Source organism: Dunckerocampus dactyliophorus, chromosome 20 (assembly GCF_027744805.1).
Source record: "Dunckerocampus dactyliophorus isolate RoL2022-P2 chromosome 20, RoL_Ddac_1.1, whole genome shotgun sequence".
NCBI classification, from domain to species: Eukaryota; Metazoa; Chordata; class Actinopteri; order Syngnathiformes; family Syngnathidae; genus Dunckerocampus; species Dunckerocampus dactyliophorus.
The window spans coordinates 2,279,203-2,298,382 of NC_072838.1; the positions used below are offsets into that span (position 1 = coordinate 2,279,203).

Genomic DNA, 19,180 nt, shown 5'->3' on the forward strand with positions numbered 1-19,180 from the left:
AGGAGCATGAATCCCTTAGAATGATAAAAACACGTCTCCTCTCTCATACACTAATCGCCATGACAACAGCGCCCACGTGACGTACCCGGAAGCGCCGGTGCTGTGGTTTGCTAGCCCTTTAAGAGGCAAGCAACGGGCCGTTTCCAGGACGACAAGTAACGACAAAACCCCACCGGTTCGGCTCGTCCGTACACGCCACGACCCGCGGCGGCAGCGATGTGGTCCGGACTGTCCGTGAGGAAGGACGTGAAGAGCGTTTCTTTAAAAACGCTGATTTTGTCGCCCTGCTTCCGGACGTGAAATGGCTCCACCTGCTTCCTCCCCACCGGTGGCTTTCGTTTAACTGGAAGCAAACGTGCTGCCACTCCACCAAACACTTTCACTTCCAAGGACAAAAAGACGCTAAAATCTAGATACTATGGCGCAGGAAAAGGTGCAATAACAACCGCCGCGGATGCCAAATCGCCACCACTTCCGGTTAACAGCGGCCACTTTGTTGTCATCGGTTTAAAATATCGTTAAAGCGCTAACAAAACAACATTAAAAAACGTTTGACTTGGAAGTGTTCAAGATGAGCAAAAGTTTGAAATCAGCCAGCATGCCCGAAGTGGAGGAGCACATATCCATGAAATATGAAATAAGGAAACGACTTGGCAAAGGGGTGAGTGACTTTAATGGATACTTTACATTTATCAAGGGGGTCGTGAATGCATCATCCTGCTTCTCTCTTTGTTTATTATGATTGTTGTTTATCTGCCCCAGACTTGAGTTTTTAAAAGTTTTTTTGGTGTTTTCCAGACTCCCTGTCTCCTTTTTATTTACTTTGGAAGGACACGCTTTTTTTCCTTTGAGGGAACTTTCCCCACTTTTACACATAGTTAAAAAAAAAAAGAAAAGACGATTCTTTCCATCATAGCCACTTTGCTCACAGAGACACATTCTTTCATCCTATTGGCAGAGGGTCATGTCAGGGTAGGGTGTAAAGAAAGGCGTGGGGGTGGGGGGGAGGAGGGGGGGATCGGTTGTGTCATGCTACACAGCTGTTGAACCTGTTTAGAAACCTAGTAATAACTAGTCTCATCTGAGGGGAATGCAGCTTTGACTAGTTTCACACTTTTATAGTTAAGACAGAGTAATAAAGGGTTGTGTGTTTGTTATGTTGAGTTGGCCCCTCCGGGTTCCTTTAATTTACCACCCACTGAGGTCCCCAGAGGACAAAAAAAAAGCCACCTCCCTTTTCTTTTCTTTTTTTAAATGTCAGTGTGTTTACTTTGAAAAGTACACAAACAATGAATGAGTTATTTTTCCTATAATAAATGCTGGGGGGGCTGGGGCTCAATAAGTGCTGGAGGGACTGGGGCTCAATAAGTGCTGGGGGGCCTGGGGCTCTATGTCAAAGATCAGGCTTAACTGGACATAAGATTAGTAATAAAATTTATTTGGGTGATTTGTTATTTTTTTGCAGGGCCAGATTCCAAGTCCCCTCCCAAAAAACTGCTATAAAAAAACATTCACATTTTCTTCTTTAAAAAAAAAAAAAAAAAAACATGTCAATTTTTTTTTATCATATACAAACAAAACTTGTCTATAGCGGCCACTAGAGGGAGTCAGCAAAAGTGGCCGCTATAGACAGGTGGCCTCTATAGACAGGTTGGCGTCCAGTTTGAATGTTGACCAGTAGAGGGGAAAAAAAAAAAGGAAAAAAATAATAATAATGTTGACCAGTAGAGGGCACTGCAAACTGTGGATAAAAGTTGTACAGCACTACTAGGCTTGTTATTATCATGGTTCATGGTTTTAATCCTGAACATGCATATGAGTCAAACAGTAGCACATCACATAGTACAATTCACAATTTTGCATGTCCAAAAAGGAGTAGGAAGAAGCAAAGCTTATTTAATCCTACCCCTCATCAGTTTCACATCAGTTGCAATACATTTATTCACCTCTTGTTCTTCCAAGTGTACTTTGTAGGTCTACATGACAATGTAGTGCAATCATAGCCAAGGTTTTTACTTACTAAAAGGAAGCTAGAGGCTTAATAATAACTGATAGAATATATCCACCACCCACAGAACCAAGCTGTGCTAGTAATGTCTTACGCTTGTTTTTAATATTTTACTTTTTATACGGCAGAGTGTCATTACAGCTTTAGTTCATCAGGAAGTGACGGGAAGTGACGGTGGGCGTCCCGAGCAGGAGAGCTAGGCTCAGTGCTAGCTGTGAGTTTGGAGAGAGTTGGGAAGTGTGTTTATGTTGGCGTGGATGTAAAGTCCTGCAGTGTTCTCCGCTGTTAATAAAGCCATTAAAGTGCATCGGCGACGTGAGTCTCTCCTTCCCCACAACAAGCGGCATTACAGTATTGACCAGTGCACACCAGGAAATAAACGGTGTCATTTCTTACAGGCATTGGCTGGACAGCTATGTAGTGGGGCTTGTTTAACCTTTGCCTTGTGGGCAAGCAGGAAGGAGAGACGATGCTGAGAGATGTGTGTGTGTTCTGAGCTGCTGTCTGGTGGCCGCGTTCAATAAATAAAGTTGGCAGAAGCAACAGGAGAAGTTTCCTTCTTTGCTTCGGAGCTGAATAACACTGACAAGTTAACAGACTAGTAGCGAACGGAAAAGAAGACGGCTTTGTTTGTGTCGAATACAGAAGATGAGGACTTTGATGGATTTGTGGATGAGGATTGATGAAAAATAACGTGAGTACATTCTAAAATACTTCAATTAAGTACAACCCAACTCAGTTTTGCTCCCGCTGCCGCATGCATGCTAGCGTATGTTTTTTTTTTTTTTTATTATTGTAGCGTCGCTGGGCGCACGTCCTGTTCCCAGCCTACTTTGCGGTAATGTTTTGGTGCAAATGCTCTTAAAGTTACATGTTTGACCAGGAAATAGCAAGGTCAAAAGAAGACGGCTTTTTTATGTGGAACAACTGACAGTTTGTGTGGATCTTGTGAATGATTGTGACTGAGCTAGGACTCAGTAATTAAAGTCTACACACGACGGCTTCATTGATTGAAAAACAAAACTTTTTTCGTGCATGAAGCTTCTACTTAAGTAGGTAATTTGGCCGCTATATGCAGTCAGATATTGACCAAGGGAGACAAAATGGGTGGCCGCTGGCCGCGTTGGACGGGTGACTGCTATACACAGGGTCTATAACATGTAAATTTGCTGGGGGGGATTTTTCAGTGGCTGCTATAGGCAGGTGGCCATTCTATACAGGTGGCCGCTAAGACAGGTTTGACTGTATTAACCGCTTAAATGCCCATTTGAGTCAATGATGTCAGTGTTTGTCAACAAAATGCAACCCTGAAATGAGAAAATGCATGTTTATATTGTCTAATTGCAATGTGTTTAAAAATGGTGCATATAATGGGAAATCTATAAGACTTTTTCCAGGAGGAAACACTCGCCTACAGTACAATGGGAAAATGGTCCAATCTCAGTAAACAGTACATCAACAGTAAATATGACAAATTTGTCAACAAAATGAAACCCTGAAATGCTAAAATTAATGTTTTCTATTGTCTGATAAAAATGCATTGAAAAATGCTTGTAATGATGCTCCTCTTCCACTATCCGGTTTCATAACATTTCGGTCCTCTGCTACCAGGGCCACCAGAGGTGCCACCAAAAAAGATTGCACAATCCCAATCAGGAAAACCAGATTTAGCCAGGCTGTATTCTCATTTAGAGCATCCCATCAATGGAATGCAGTACCACAATCAGTCATAGAATCTTCATCATATCACTCTTTTAAACTCAATGCTAAGAACTGGCTTGTTGAATGGCAAAGATGTGTGCACTAGCAGTATCACTGGTACTACCATTATTTTACCTGTGTCAGGTAGTGAACAAATGAAATGTAAACAGTAAGGTAGCCAATATGGCTGGCTTGGCGGTGTTTGTATTATAATTTTCATTTTGTTTTTTATTAATTTTATTATATAACTTGTACTGTGGTGATATGTAATGCCGACTGTATTTCTGTCTGTTGTGTATGGTTTATTTTTTGTTGTTTTGTTTTGTTGGGTCTATAACCATCTGGCAAAGGGACTGCCGATGAAAATTAGCCTTTCGGCTAACTCGGGTGCATTTACTTTCTGCAAAGAAATGTTGATTAATGTACACTGTCCCTTTAAAAAAAAAAAAAAAAAAAAAAAAAAAAAAAAATAATTAAAAAAATAAAGAATACAACACGTTGTCAAATTTGGAATGTGACCCTGCAAAAAAACAAAAAACAAACGAGCATCCAAATCACTTTTATTCCTTACTAATCTCATGTCTAGTCAAGCCTGATCTTTGACCTAGAGCCCCAGACCCCCAACATTTATTATATGGAAAAGAACTCCTTCATTGTGTGAACTTTTCGAAGCAAAAACAGTAATATTGTTGAACCAAATGGGCATTTCATGGGCAAACCCTATGGGATCCTGAAGGATTTTTTTTCTTTTCAGGTACAGTTTTGCTTGTTTTTTGCTCATAATTTTGGATGTTACGTCATCCGCCATGATTTTTCTCAAGAGTTTTTTTTTTTCATGAAATACTGACCCAGACCCTTTTAGGAGGTCCCAATAGGACAAAAAAAGTCCTCTTCCAAAACTGTTATAAAAACATAACAGATTAATTTTTTTTATTTTTTCTCAACACCCTAAATGCACTTCAATTGTAACAAAAATAATGACTATGTATATGCAGTCATCCTTTGTTTATAGCGGTTAATTGGTTCCAGACCCGACTGCGATATAGGATTCAATGGTAATAAATGGAATATATTGGTAGTTAGAGCATAGAAAACCAGTTTATGACTGTCTAAACACGGTTTTCAACATTGTTAGAGCATCGTAGACATGCAATAACTCCCCTATAGTCACCTTTACATTCCTAGTATTCATTGTTTACAACACACTGCAACTCTTATGCTGCAGGGACTCAAGACGGCCGCTAGCTAGCGAGCTCACCAGTTAGGCTGGAATGTATTTTTTCTAAACTTAAGCCAAAAATGTACCACTTCCACACAAAATGGGAGGATAAACTTTTTTCAGTCTATCATGTGGAAGATGCCATGGCTGACTTCATGACTTCAGTGTTAAGGTAATGTCATGGAAGCTGATGTCTCAATGTTTGGTGTCGTTACTGCCACCTAGTGACCACAATACTACATATGACTTGTATTTCAATATGTTTTGGCTAATAATAGACCATAGTCTACCACCAAATAGCTATCATTTATTCATTAATGTCTGAACAACCACAACATAGTGAGGGAGCGATAATCAAATATTGCGAGGGACAACTATTTTATTATTTTAATTAAATTAGAAATTAGCATACATTAGAGCACATCAGTGGGCGTGGCTTTCGTAGCATGTTATGTGTTGTGTGTGTTGCAGGAGCATGGCATCATATGGATGATAATTAACTCATTCGTTCCATGCCGGGTTCTTGTCAAATGTACTTCTGCCACCTTGTGGCCGTTTTTATGGCTTAAAATGGCTCTGAAGTTAAATGCATTGGTGGAGAGTTGCATCATCACCTCTTCTTGCCTCTCGTGTGTTGTTGGGATCGGGCGTTCGGGGATTATACTGAATTAGAAATAAGCACATATTCGAGCGCATCGGTGGGCATGGCTTTAGCAGCATGTGATGTATTGTCTGTGTCGCAGGCGTATGGCATCGTGTGGAAGGCGGTGGACAGGGAGACGGGCGAGGTTGTGGCCGTGAAGAAGATTTTCGATGCCTTCCGGAACAAGACGGATGCTCAGGTGTGTGTTTTGCTGCTTCAAACACCAGCTAGCGCACAAATGCATGGTATGAGTGCTGTGGTGTGTGTGTGGTGGTGAAGTATGCTGATTGTATTCTTTTTGCCTGCAGCGGACGTTCCGAGAGGTGATGTTCCTGCAGGTAGGACGCCTGAGTGCAGTGTTTAGTCAGTTACATAAAGTCTTCACAGCTGTGTGCTAAACCTTGACACGCTCTCGGTCAGCCTGTTAACCTTCAACTAGCAGCCACAACTTTCCTTTCCAAAATAAGAGGCACTGTTTGCAGGAGTTTGGAAACCACCCCAACGTGATCAAGCTTCAAAATGTGGTGCGGGCGCAGAATGATAAAGATATTTATCTCATCTTTGAATACATGGGTGCGTACCCGCTTGCACTTGGTCATCATGGATGACACGTTTGCATTGAAAGCCGACAAGCATTGTTTTGTATTTGATGCAGACAGCGACCTGCACGCGGTCATAAAGAAAGGAACGCTGCTGAAGGACATCCACAAGCGTTACGTCATGTACCAGCTGCTCAAAGCCGTTAAATATTTGCACTCTGGAAACGTCATCCACCGAGACCAAAAGGTACCTACCTACCTGTCCCACGCACCGCTCCTCAAGCATGCAAAGCCCTCCTTACACCAGGGGTGGGCAAACCTTTTGACTCATGGGCCACATTGGGTCAATGGTTTAATTCATCTAGAACATGCACACAAGTTACACCGGAGTATATCAAATAACACAATTCACAGTTCCACATGTCCAAAAAAGGAGTAGGAAGAAGCAAAGCTTATTTAATCCTACCCCCCGTCCGTTCCACATCAGTTGCAATACATTTATTCAAGGTACAACCCACTTAATGATGGTAAGGAACTGATTATAGCTGATGAAATAGTTGACAGAGATACATTTTGACCACGAGTGAGTACGGTAATGACAGTGTACTCACCAGAAATGAAGAGACTTAGACATAGCATTGTACGTGCACAGCGGTTCAGGGGTCTTCTTCCTTGTACTTTATAAACGTCAACTGCTTGTACTGTTTCTTGAAATTGCTCATTTTAGCGCATTGTTTGAGTTCCGCAACTTGATTCTACACACAGAAATGCTGAAGGTTTTTAGTGTAGTCCGTGCATAGAAGTGTTTTAGGTCTAATGTTTCCCTAAGATCATATTTCTCCTCTCTGGTTGAGAATACAGTAAGTGTTTTACGTTTTTGGGTAGAAGGTTATTGTTGGCTTTTTTGCATCATTTTAGCCGTTGGAAAGTTTTACCAAATCAGCACATTTTTGGAAAATGATGTCGGGGAAAAATTTCCAATGTTATGAGAATAAAGGCAAAATATTATGGGAATAAAGTCATAATGGTGAGAAGAAAATGTACAAGAAAAAAGCTGAAATTGTTGGAAAATAAAAATCTTAGGAGAAAAAAACGTGAAGAAATGTGCAAATTTACGAGAAGAACCTTGTAATATTGTGAGGAAAGGTAATGTCATTTTAATCACAGAGTGGAAATATTCAAGACAAAGGATGCTTTTTTAAATATTATCAGAAACCGCTTGTCATTTTTAGAAAATTAGTTTGGAGAAAAAGTTGTTCACAGGATAAAGTCAAAATTTAAATCAGAATTACAGGAAGAAAGTTTCCAAGAAGGAAGCTGAAATAGTCGTGGGGAAAAAAGCTGACGACTGCAGAAAAACAAAAGGCTGTCATTTTACAAGCATAAAGTCAAAACCTGGGAGAAGAAAACGTACAAGAAGAAAGTTGAGTTTTTATTAACATAAAGTTGAAATATTAGAGAAAACATGTTAATTGGTTTTAAGTTGTAATATTATGAGGAACAAACAAACAAAATAAAGTTGTAATTTTTTGAAAATTAGTTTGGGGAAAAAGTTATATTAAAGAATTAAAGTTAATACTTAACAAAAAAAAAACGTATTTTTAAAAATAAATATTAGAGAAAAAAATATATTTTTTAAAGTTGAAATATTATGAAAAACAAACAAAAATTAGGCTGCGGAAAAAGAAATAGTGTTACGGGAATAAAGTCTAAATATTACGGGAATGAAGTCATAATCACAAGAACAAAATATACGCTATGAAATATTTGGAAAACACAAAAAAAATAGGGAAAAAAACAGCAAAGAGTGATGTTGATATTAATAATCTGCTTTTTCACCGGTATGATAAAGCTGAGATGCACTTTTTTCTTGCACTCTATGTACAATCGTCCCTCGTTTATGGCGGTTAATTGGTTTCATACCCGACCATGTTAAATACATTTCCACAATCACAATATTCAATGTTAATTAATTGAATATTTTTGTGGTTAGAGCATAGAAAACCTGTTTATGACTTTCTGAATATGCTTTTAAATATTATTAGAGCCCTGTAGACATGAAATAACACCCCTATAGTCACCTTTACACTCCTATTCATTGGTTCCATCGAGGGATGTAACTGTTGCCCCCTACTGGGACAGAAATACATTGCCTACAAGTTACAAATTCACACACAAGATGAATAAGACTTTGATATGTAGCCCCCGCAAAAATAAAGGAAAAGACGTCAATAGACGTCTTTGGCAGTCAACGTTACTTTTTGAAAAGACGTCAATAAACGTCTTGTCATTGAAAGAGTTAAGAAGCCAGAAACTTACTCTATGATGTGGGACATGCCATGGCTGACTTCAGGACTTCATGCAGTGTTAAGGCAATGTCATGTAAGCTAACGTGTCAATGTTCTGTCATTACTGCCACCTAGTGACCACAATACTACATATCACTCGTATTCCCACATGTTTTGGCTAATAATAGACCATAGTCTATGTCAGGGAAATCGTTACAGATAACCAAGACAAGTGCTGGACTGTATAACTACTCAAAGAAACAGACTCAACCACGGCAAGATTGTCTCACTCGCGAGGAGAAACGGAGGGACGCACCAGAGTTGTATCCCATACCGCTCTGGTTACGCTCCTCCGAAAAACCTCTCTTTATTTGCAATTGGGCGTTCCCTAGTTACAGGAGAGTTCAGCTTCTCAAGGAAGGGGCCTACTACAGCTGAACTCGGTGTCTCTATCTAAGTGTGTGCGTCAGTGTAGTGATATCATACATGTGTGGTTTAATTAATTTTCTAACATCACATCCTGCGAAAAGGAGCAAAAGACCTTGAGCACCTCAACCTCCTCCATGTCTCCGAGTTACACAAGACTGATCCCTTTGATTCCCCTCACAGGCCTGCTTGTTCCCTTCTATGCACAAGAGTACAACAATGATATATTTATAAAGTGGGTGATAACATATATAGATTACCTGATGCTGCAAAATGCAGCTGCTCGCGTTCATGGTCACATCACATTCTCACACGTGAAAATGTGTGAGCGTTTAGTACATTTTCATAACAAAACCTTCACAGCAATAGAAACACATTCTTTCACAGTCTACCACCAAACAGCCATCACTTATGAATTCATCTCTTATAGCGATAATGGAACCATGATATTGTGAGGGATGATTTTGTATATACAGTATACCCTGTATATGCAACTTATTAGGATGTGTGCCTTCCAAAATATCAAAGTGGCAGCAAAGGTTGTGTATTCTGGTGAGAATTTAGTATTCTAGTCATTCTGGGGTCAATTCTTAAGTTTGCACCTTGAGCAAAATGAAAGGATATGCATGCATCCACCTATTATAAGGGAATGTGAAACTCCTCTCAAGGTTGCCTTTATCAGGTATCAGTAGCACCTCCGGTACCAGGAACTCAGTGTGTACCTCCCTAAAGTGTCCTCCCGCACTCAGAGACAGAAAAGTTATTGTTGATTTAGGGGAAGTCTGAGGGAAGCAAGCAAAGTGCAGATAAAGACGAGAATTCATGAACGTTTGCACGCAGCCTTCCAACGTGCTGGTGGACTCGGACTGCGTAGTCAAGCTGTGCGACTTCGGCCTGGCCCGATCCCTCAACCAGGTCCAAGAGGACAGCGGGAACCCGGCATTGACGGAGTATGTGGCCACCAGGTGGTACCGAGCTCCTGAGATCCTGCTGGGCTCCACCAGGTATGCTGCCTGCAACACACACATGGGCGCGCACACGCATGCCGGTTGAACTACGCGGGGACTGCAGTACCAGTGTGTGTCCACCAGGAGCGCATCAGTGTTCACACACTTTCCCGCGTTTGCCGTGTGTAACCCAATGAGGACACTTTTAGGACATTTCATGAGGCGCGTTTATTCTCAGTTTTAAGGCCCTAGGAGACCTCATTTTTGGTCCCCACGGTGACGCAGGTCCCCATCGGGTAAGTGTGTAGTCAGGTTGACGTCCCCACCGAGATAGAAAAACGAGTGCACACACATGCACACACACTGTATTTGTGTTGTCCAAAGGTACACAAAGGGTGTGGACATGTGGAGTCTGGGCTGCATCCTGGGCGAGATGCTGCTGGGGAAGGCTTTGTTCCCCGGGACGTCCACCATCAACCAAATAGAGAAGATCATGAGCGCCATCCCGCACCCCTCCCCAGATGGTACCTCCCCCCTTCTTGAAGCGAGCGTTCTTACTTGCAAGCGTTATTCTTTTAACGCGCTCGTTCTTTTGCAGATTTCCTCTCCGTCAAGTCGGAAATCGGGTCATCGTTCATCCAGAAGATGTTGCTGAAGTAAGAAGGTTTGCGTGTGAGTGTGATGGTGCATCTGTCATCCCTTTCTTCGATCACCAGGCCACAAGTGCCTTTGGAGGAGCTCCTGCAGTCTTCAGTACCTCCAGACGCTCTGGACCTGCTGAAGGGCTTGCTGGTGTTCAACCCGGACAAGAGGCTGACTGCAGAAAAAGCCCTGCAGCATCCTTACGTGGCCAGGTACTATAAGCCATTGAAGTGAAGAAGTGGCAGCCTATGAAGACCTCTTCCTGTCTTTGGAGGTTCCATAATCCAGCCAAGGAGCCTGCTCTCACCTACGACGTGACGCTGCCGCTGGATGACGACGTGCAATTATCTGTGGAGCAATACCGCAACAAACTTTATGAGGTATGGAAAGTGAATCTTTTCCGAGGCCAGAGAAGGATGCTTGATAACCACGTTCTCCTCGCAGATGATCCGAGACAGGAGGACGCTCACGTTCATCCACCCCAAAGACACGAGCGCCGGCAGGGACAGGAAATACCACGTGAAGGACAAAGCAGGGAAGGCGACCAACGACAACCAGGGAGCAAAGACAGAAGAGGCGAACGCATCACCGCCGCCCCCCCCGTCAGAGAACCCTGCCGTGAGCAAATCCACGTACAACCCCATCACGCACACTCAAAGTAGGTTTACACACAACTTAGTACACGCGCTCCATATTACCATTACACATGCTCATACCAATACCGATACCAAACGATACCAATACATGCAGCACCTCTTCCTCAAGCTTATCCTCACGTCATGCTCCCTCTACTGCACACATTTCACTAATTAACACAAAATGACACACATACTACAATATGCCATGTTCGAGAAAAAGGGTCCAGATTTATTAGAAACAACAAAATATGAAATCATGAAAATAATAAAGTGGTGCCTTGCTCAGCGTCTTGAAGCCATTCCAGAAGGTCCCACTCAAACCAAAACGGACTCAAACCAAAGCAAATGTTCCCAAAGAAAATAATGAAAAAACAATTCATCTGTTAATGTGAACGCAAAGCAGTTTTATAGACAATAATTATATTTGACATGCAGAAAATGATGCAACAATAATTACAAATGAAACAAAGCCACAAAACCATCAATGAGCAAAATAAACACATTATTCTGCTGCAACCACAATTTGCAAAAATCTATCAAACTAAATGTATAGTTGTATACGTAACGTCAACATCAGCGATCCCGCCCACACGTCTTCCAATGAGGAAGCAGTGCCTGGGGACTCCATCGTGGGTCCTGCGTCTGAGGCTGAGATTGCCGAGGTGGTCAAAAAGCTCCTCAGTGGCAGGGCCCTGGGGGTGGATGAGGTCCACCCGGAATTCCTCAAGGCCCTGGATGCCGTGGGCGTGTCTTGGTTGACACGGCATGGCATGAACATCAGATGCGGTGCCTCTGGATTGGCAGACCACAGTGGTGGCCCCCCTTTTCAAGAAGGGGGAGGGTGCGCTGGATAGTTGAATGTCTGATTCAGGAGGAGCAGTGTGGTTTTGGTCCCAATCGTGGAACTGTGGACCAACTCTACGCTCTCGGCAGGGTGCTTGAGGGTGATAAGATCCTGCCCTAAGTGGAGGAGTTTAAGTACGTCGGGGTCTTGTTCAAGAGTGAGGGAGGATGTCCAAGTCCCAAAGATCTACTTCATACTATAAATATAGAAAATATTGGCCCCTGAAAGCCTGGAAATAATGTCAGTCAAAGAGACACTTAAAAAAAAGATCATCTAAATATTTTTATATGTATTGTATTTTATATTTTTTAGTAAGAATTTTATTTGTGGACTTTTTAAATATAAATTTATATACTTTTATTATTTAAGCTATTTTTTTATATTTAAAAATATATATTTTAAAATTAATTCAAAAATATATATTAGGTAAAAAGTTGTTAGAAATTAATATAATAAAAAAAAATCCAAGACACTTGCAATCTTTTTTGTTAAATGTATTTCTGCTCTAAAAGATTGCCCGCAGCCCACGGTGTGCCCACGGTGTGCCCACGGTGTGCCCACAGTGTGCCCACAGTGTATTGTGCGATCACATCTTGTGCGTATGATCCAAGATGGTGGCGTAAACAAACCAGATGGTATTTTGGACGCTAAACAAGCAGGCGAATGCAAGCCAAGGCAAAATTTGGGATGCTAAGTGAAAATGCACTTAGTGTAATTTTTATATACAGGTATATTTTTTAATTCTATTTTTAATATATGATTTTAATAATATATGTTTAAAAATATACTAGGTAATAAATTATTAGAAAATAAAATAGTTTTAATGCTGCATTTTATGTTTTTCATTAATGATTTTATTTTGTGTACTTTTAAATATAGTTCTATTTTTATTGGATCTATTTTTCATATTTTCAAAAAATTTCATTTAAAAAAAATATTTGGGGTAAAAAAAATTTTTTTAAATAGAATAATTTTAATACTGTGTAATACATTTTAAATTTTATTTGGTATATTTTAAATTTATTTTTAATATTTTAAAAATTAAATTTGTTTAAAGTAAAGTATGTAGGGTAAAAATATATTAGAAAATAAAATAATTTTAGATACTGTATTTTCACATTTTATTTTGTGTGCTTTTTAAATATAGATATGTTTTTTTTATTCATTTTTAATATAACAATATATATTTGTTAAATGTATTTTGAAGAAATATGTTGGGTAAAAAATTATCATAAAATAAAATAATTATAAAAAATCAAAGACGCTTAATCTTTCTTGTTAAATGTATTTGTTGTGTCATTTTTGACAGAAAATGTGTCAGTAGTATATACAGGTTGAGATGGTATTTCCTGCTGGACATTTTGCCTGTCGCACCTCCTCCAGTGCACTTTGGGTCAGATGCAGGATCGTCAGCTGGTGCCACCTTTCACTGATGTTTCGCCCCCTAGCCAGTACATCTCCAGGTGGGGGGGGCAAGTGGCATCTTGGGACGTCTCCCTACCACTCCCTGCATCCAACCCTATTGGGGTGTCTGACCCCATCTGCTATCTTTCCTCCTTAACCACAACCAGTAGCTTGCTTTTTCGGCCTCTTCTGCTAGCTCCTTGATTGCTCGCTGTAGTTTTGCCCCTGTTGTTCCTAGAGCGCGGAGAAGCTGGATCGCTGACCTGCCAACGAAGCCCCTGCACCCGACCTCCACTGGGTGGATGGATGCTGCCCACCCTTCCTCTTTGCACTCTGCTGCCAGCTCGGTGTACTTGAGCCGCTTGGTCTCGTGTGCAGATGGTATTCCCTCTTCCCACGGCACAGTTAACTCAATGATGAGGACCCGCTTGGCAGCTGTGGACCACATCACGATGTCTGGTCTTAGGGTTGATTGCACAATCTCGCTTGGGAAGATGAGCTGCCTGTCCAGGTCGACACGCATTTCCCACGCCTTCCCAGGAGTTAGCAATGATCTTGCCTGACTGCCCTGCGCCTTTTCCTGGGTCTCCCCTGGTTGTACGAAGGAGATGCTAGTCGTTTGGCCGCTTGCTGTTGTGTTAGCAGCTGTTCTTCTTGTCTCCAGGTGCTCTGCAAGCTTCCTCAGCACTTGATTGTGCCGCCATCTGAGACGTCCTTGTGACCTTGTGTGTGTCCTTGTGTTATTTATTGTGAAAACCATTTTGAAATGAATGATGGATTGGTTGTATTGTCAAGTTAGCGCTTGGCACCTTCAGTGGAAGTCTGTTGGTAAAACAATACAAGGTAAAAAAAATCCTCATCCTCATGAAATGAATCGCAGCGTCATGAGGTGACGATACGTGAATATGCTTTCACACTCGGGGTAACCACGACTGTGATGTGGCCCATGGTGGGAAGGAGTTTGACTGACGCTCTTTACTAAGTTGACAAATAGGAATCCAGCTTGCTGGATACTGACAACGATGCCATTTGGAAAGGTTGCACAAACATCTGTAGAAGAACCACGTCAAGTGCAAAGAATGAAAGACACATTTTATAAGCCAAAGAACAAACTTGAATAATTGTGCGCTGTGGAAATGTGTGAGAAATTCACAACAACATAAAGTGTAAACTGTCTGCTTCACGCTGCCCGCTCTGGGGGATCAAACACAGGACCTTCGGACCTTCGTTGAGCGGAACTAACGTGTGACTTTGCTGACTCAGGTGGTTTGGTCCAGACCAGCGCGGGCAGGAGAGCAGCAGGGCCCGCCAGTGGCAGCGCAAGCACCTCGCCAACAGAGGGCGTCAGAGCCCACACGGTAAGATGAGACGCCGGCATCACGGATATTATTATTATTAAGAAGAAATCATGGAAATATGAAAAAAAAGTTATTTTAAGTCACTTTTGATATACCTACCTGTTGTACAAGTGGAAACAGAAGCTGTGAAAAGTATTTGTTAATGTAGATGGGAGCACACTGGCTGTTGAAGCAAATATAATAATATAGTAATTCTACGTATATCAGACATTAGTTAGGTTCATAGGACCTGTTTTGGTGTCTCGCTGTCGTACTGAGCAGCCAGGACAGACACGCGTGCCGCGTTACCTTGTCCCGTTTCTGTGGTTGTCGTCACCTATCACCGCATTGTCGTGGCATCGCTGCCGCCGCCTCCAGGATGGAGTATTGACCCCCAAAAAAAGCTCAAGAAGAAGCACTTTTCATGCTCTTGCAAGTACTGAGGTCAGTTGATTAAAATATTAAATGATGATTAATTGCATTTTGTTCATAGTTAGCTTGTAATTAATGGCAATCTCAGATGGAAACAAGTATTTTCTAGAATTACTAGGGATGCTCCAATCGATGGGCCACCGATCAGTGTCGGCCGATTTCCATAAAAATGTGCCGACAAATGTCTTTCAAAGCCGATGGCAAAAAGTGATCGGCGCGTGGCGGCAAACCCTACACGTGTGCTGTGTCACGAGGGGTTGCATCACCCGTATTGAGCAGACAAGGGACGCACGTCAGACTCAGTCTGACAGGCTACACCAATCCATGGAGCCTGTTTCATCACTCCCTTATCAAACCTATTGCTCTTCTTGCGTCTTTCTTTACGCGCTTTGCCTAGCTGTCATTGGCGGCCGCTAGCCAGCTAGCTAGCTTGCTTCTGGTCTCCGGACTCCAAATGTGACTTTTTACCACAGTGACATTTTGTTTTTAAAACAAACAAGCAATGCGGTTAGTTTGAATTAAGTGTTGAATTCAGACTTCATGCCTTTTACATACTGGAATGACAAATGAGCGCAAAATGGCATAAAGACTGACAAATAGTCGACAGCTCTAATAGTGATGAAAGTTGGACACCTCTGCAACCTGGACACCCGTATTTATTCTCTTTTAACTTAATCACCACACATCCAAAACGTGCATCAAGTTAAATTGAGGTTTGTGTCAAATACCGTAGTACAAAAATCCTTTCACACAAATAAAGGCAAAAAGTTGTATTTTTTAAATAATGACCTGTTTGCCAGGGACCCTTGGAATTGTCTAACGGCCCCCTGGCCAACACCACATACTGTAAATAAGTTGAAAAGTGTTAATCCATGTGATCGACATTGGACGATCTCACTGATCGACCCTGATCAGAGCATCCCTAATAATAAGTGTGCCTTTGGAAAAAAAATCATTTTAAAGCTTTTAATGCACCTATCAACATGAGACTGCATGCATTTGCTTTATGCACATTTTTGTTTATTAAACTTTTTTAATAACAGCTCAGCACAAAATGGAGCTCAATGTATAACAAAACAAACACAATGTACTGTACAACAACACAGTGGTAAGGTAAACTGTCCATCACTCACATTTAATACATATCACTGTGACGAACATTACAATAAAGGTTTGCGCGCGCACACACACACACCAACTTTGTGGAACGAAAACAGGCTGTTAGAAAAATAAATATTGTCAACTTAGAGAAAATAAAGTGCTGGAGAACAGTCAGTAGTTTCCAAAAGTAGGACTGCGCTCGTGTACTGTAGTACAGTCAGGCTAAAGCTTATACTAGACTTCCAAACGCTCTTTTACACACACACACACACACACACACACACACACACACACACACACACACACACTCTTTTACACACTATCACACTGTTGTTAGTCTGGCCACTTCAACCACGTGAAAGTATGACACCGCGGGTCTTTCAGCATGCAACTTGTGTTCTGTCACCTTTGACAAACACAGCAATTCAAGCACGAACGCTAATAAAGCGCCAATAAGTAATGATGCTAATAAATTCGCTCGCGAGCCTTTACTGCCATCTCATCTCATTGAGCACGGTGTGTGCTCGCCCACTTCCGCCTTCGTCACACAACACAAACCCCCAATAGCCGCTAAATAGCAGCTCCTGACCCAAATTTTAGCTCGCAGTTTAAAGTAAAACATCAGCCGAGAGACGGCTCACATCTATAAAAAAACCTCGTTAGTTGGGATATTCGTATGCCAAGGTACCGCTGTATAAATGACAATGAAAAATACCTGCAATGCTCCAGTTACATTTCCGTTAAGGCGTAATTAACATGTGAACTTTGACAGCCCTTCTTGCAAGACATGCTGAGGTCCACATGCATGACGGCGGTCTGGCCTTTGGACATTTGTACAACCCCAGAACAGCACGGGCTGTAAGATTTTGGTTGAATTCTGAATGTTTCAAAATTGCACACTGTTTGACCTGACCTCTCCCTTGTAGAACCGGGCTTGTCAAATGGTCTCATCCTGGGACCACTTTCATTGATGTCAAACAAAGCAAATGTATTTGTTTTGCTTTTTTAAATGGAATATGTCATCTTTTCAAACATTAACAGCCATAATCACATGTCCATCCTACATTTTTGAGGACTTTATTAAGGCATTTTATTAATACAGCATATTACAAGGAATATAATGTCATGCATACATTAAAAATGAATATAATTATATATATATATATATATATATATATATATATAAATGATAATATATATAATAAAAATAATAGATTAATTATAAAAATCTCAGTAAATAAGGCCACAAAAGCAATTATTTCTCTTATAACCGCATAATATTTATATACCAAGGGGGAAGATTATGAAAAGATGGCTCAATTTTACTTTAAACACCAAAACAAGTCAGACGTGAATTGTATATTGCACATTTGAATGTTCTTTTTTGCTATATATATATATATATATATATATACTATGTAATATACAGTATATATATATATATATATATTACTATGTAATATATATATATATATATATATATATATATATATATATATATATATATTACTATGTAATAAATCATACTAATAAAGAGAAAAATAAAGAGAAATAAAGAAAAAAAACACTTGTGCAATGTTTATAAATATTTAAATGTTTATGCATAAAAAATATTCCACAAATTTACTTTAAAAAAAAGTTGTATATTCCATACTTTGCGTAGTAGCAGTCTGTGACCCATCCAGAACAGATCCACGACCCCCCAAGGGTTGAGTATCACCGTTGTAGCCTATGTCCCGTGCATGTTTGAAGGAAAATTAAACATCTTTTCCTCCTCAAAAGTCCATGGACCAGATCATCCAGCGTGGCCGTTCGGCCCCCGCCCACCACAGCCGCTCCTTCTCCGTGACGCTCACCCAAGCCCAGAACAACCCGCTGGTACGCAAGAACGACACGCCTCTGTCCTCGGGACTGAGCGTCGCCTGTGCCAACCCGGTAGTGCCACCCTGGACGCGAGTCGTGAAAAAAAAAAACCTGCGGATGCTCTTCTAATCATTGGATTTTTCTTCCCGCTCAGAACCAGCGCTCCATCTCTCAGGCCCGCGAAGGTCGACCGGCCCCCCGCTACAGCAAGAAGGTCTTCCAGAATAACTGCAACGTGTCGGCTGCGGGGGACCCGCGCGCCAAGCTGGGCAGCTATTGCCAGGCCTACGGTACCATCAGCAAGACGGAACTGGACAACCTGCTTCAAGCACGCGCCTGCAACCAGTAGATGACCCGCCTCCAGCCAGGGTGCAGGAAACTCCTCCGCATGTCTGAGACATGTTTTCTCTTCACGCTGTTGCAGTGAAGGAGCAACTAAGAGGAGAGTGTCTTAGTGAGACTGCAGCTTCCATTTCGTTCACGGGAAATACTCCTTTTTGTCTCGCAAAGGTTAATTTTGATAGGTTTTGAAGCACAAACGTGTGTTTAGGAAATGCTAAGAAGCCAAATAAAGAGTACAAACATGATTTCTCATGTTGAACTACACCCGTTATCTCTCAAATGAGATGTAAAAAATCATAAAGATGACTTTTGATTGACACTGACACTGAGATATTTACATTCTTATGACCAAAATATTCCTTAGCAAGTGGTGTTGCAGTGCTGCGTCATAATAAAAGACTGTTTCTAATGTTTTCACCCTTCTTTCTCGCCTGACTCAACACATTGTTGATTATGACCAACAGACGTATAAGGAAAGTTTGTTTTGGACAGATAGCAAGCGTACATAAATGTTTATAAGTAAATATTATTCATTGCTATTTTAATACTATTTAGCTAATTACCTAAAATGTTTTTAAACGTGTGGATTCCTGATAACAAACCACGTGACTCGCATCAAGAACATTGGAGATCTTTTTAATCCCCTAAAGGAAAACGTCGGGTCGTGTGATGACGGCAGGTCCGGCGAGCGCAGGGGCTGCAATCCAATAGCGGTTGTTAGTTGCCCTCTGGGGGGGCCGCCGTCGGGGCCGGCGGGCGGGCTGACTTCCGCCGGGGAATCCCTGCCGCCATCATAAGTATCGGTC

General features: G+C 41.4%; 1 protein-coding gene across 3 annotated transcripts; it reads left to right on the forward strand.

Moving 5' to 3' along the window:
• Nucleotides 1-89: 89 nt before the first annotated feature.
• Nucleotides 90-18,768, forward strand: mapk15 (mitogen-activated protein kinase 15). Of its 3 annotated transcripts, none has more exons than XR_008567234.1 (14): nt 90-661; nt 5,672-5,770; nt 5,880-5,909; nt 6,054-6,144; nt 6,227-6,357; nt 9,665-9,828; nt 10,156-10,295; nt 10,370-10,427; nt 10,488-10,625; nt 10,688-10,793; nt 10,858-11,031; nt 14,563-14,657; nt 17,952-18,104; nt 18,187-18,335. XR_008567234.1 is itself a non-coding variant. In XM_054764427.1 (14 exons), the coding sequence occupies exons 1-14, from the start codon at nt 572-574 to the stop codon at nt 18,379-18,381; spliced, it is 1,704 nt and encodes a 567-aa protein (XP_054620402.1). In that variant the 5' UTR covers nt 92-571; the 3' UTR covers nt 18,382-18,768. The 3 variants fall into 3 exon arrangements, 2 of the variants coding, with proteins under 2 accessions (XP_054620402.1, XP_054620403.1); XM_054764427.1 differs by having other exon boundaries at nt 92-661; nt 10,858-11,071; nt 18,187-18,768; XM_054764428.1 differs by lacking the exon at nt 90-661 and adding an exon at nt 2,446-2,702 and having other exon boundaries at nt 10,858-11,071; nt 18,187-18,768.
• Nucleotides 18,769-19,180: the final 412 nt, after the last annotated feature.

Coding starts and splice junctions, on each gene's coding strand:
- mapk15 (XM_054764427.1), top strand. CDS start 572: ATGAGCAAAAGTTTGAAATCAGCCAGCATGCCCGAAGTGGAGGAGCAC. Junction 6,145..6,226: donor TCTCATCTTTGAATACATGG/GTGCGTACCCGC, acceptor TATTTGATGCAG/ACAGCGACCTGCACGCGGTC. Junction 10,428..10,487: donor ATCCAGAAGATGTTGCTGAA/GTAAGAAGGTTT, acceptor TTCGATCACCAG/GCCACAAGTGCCTTTGGAGG.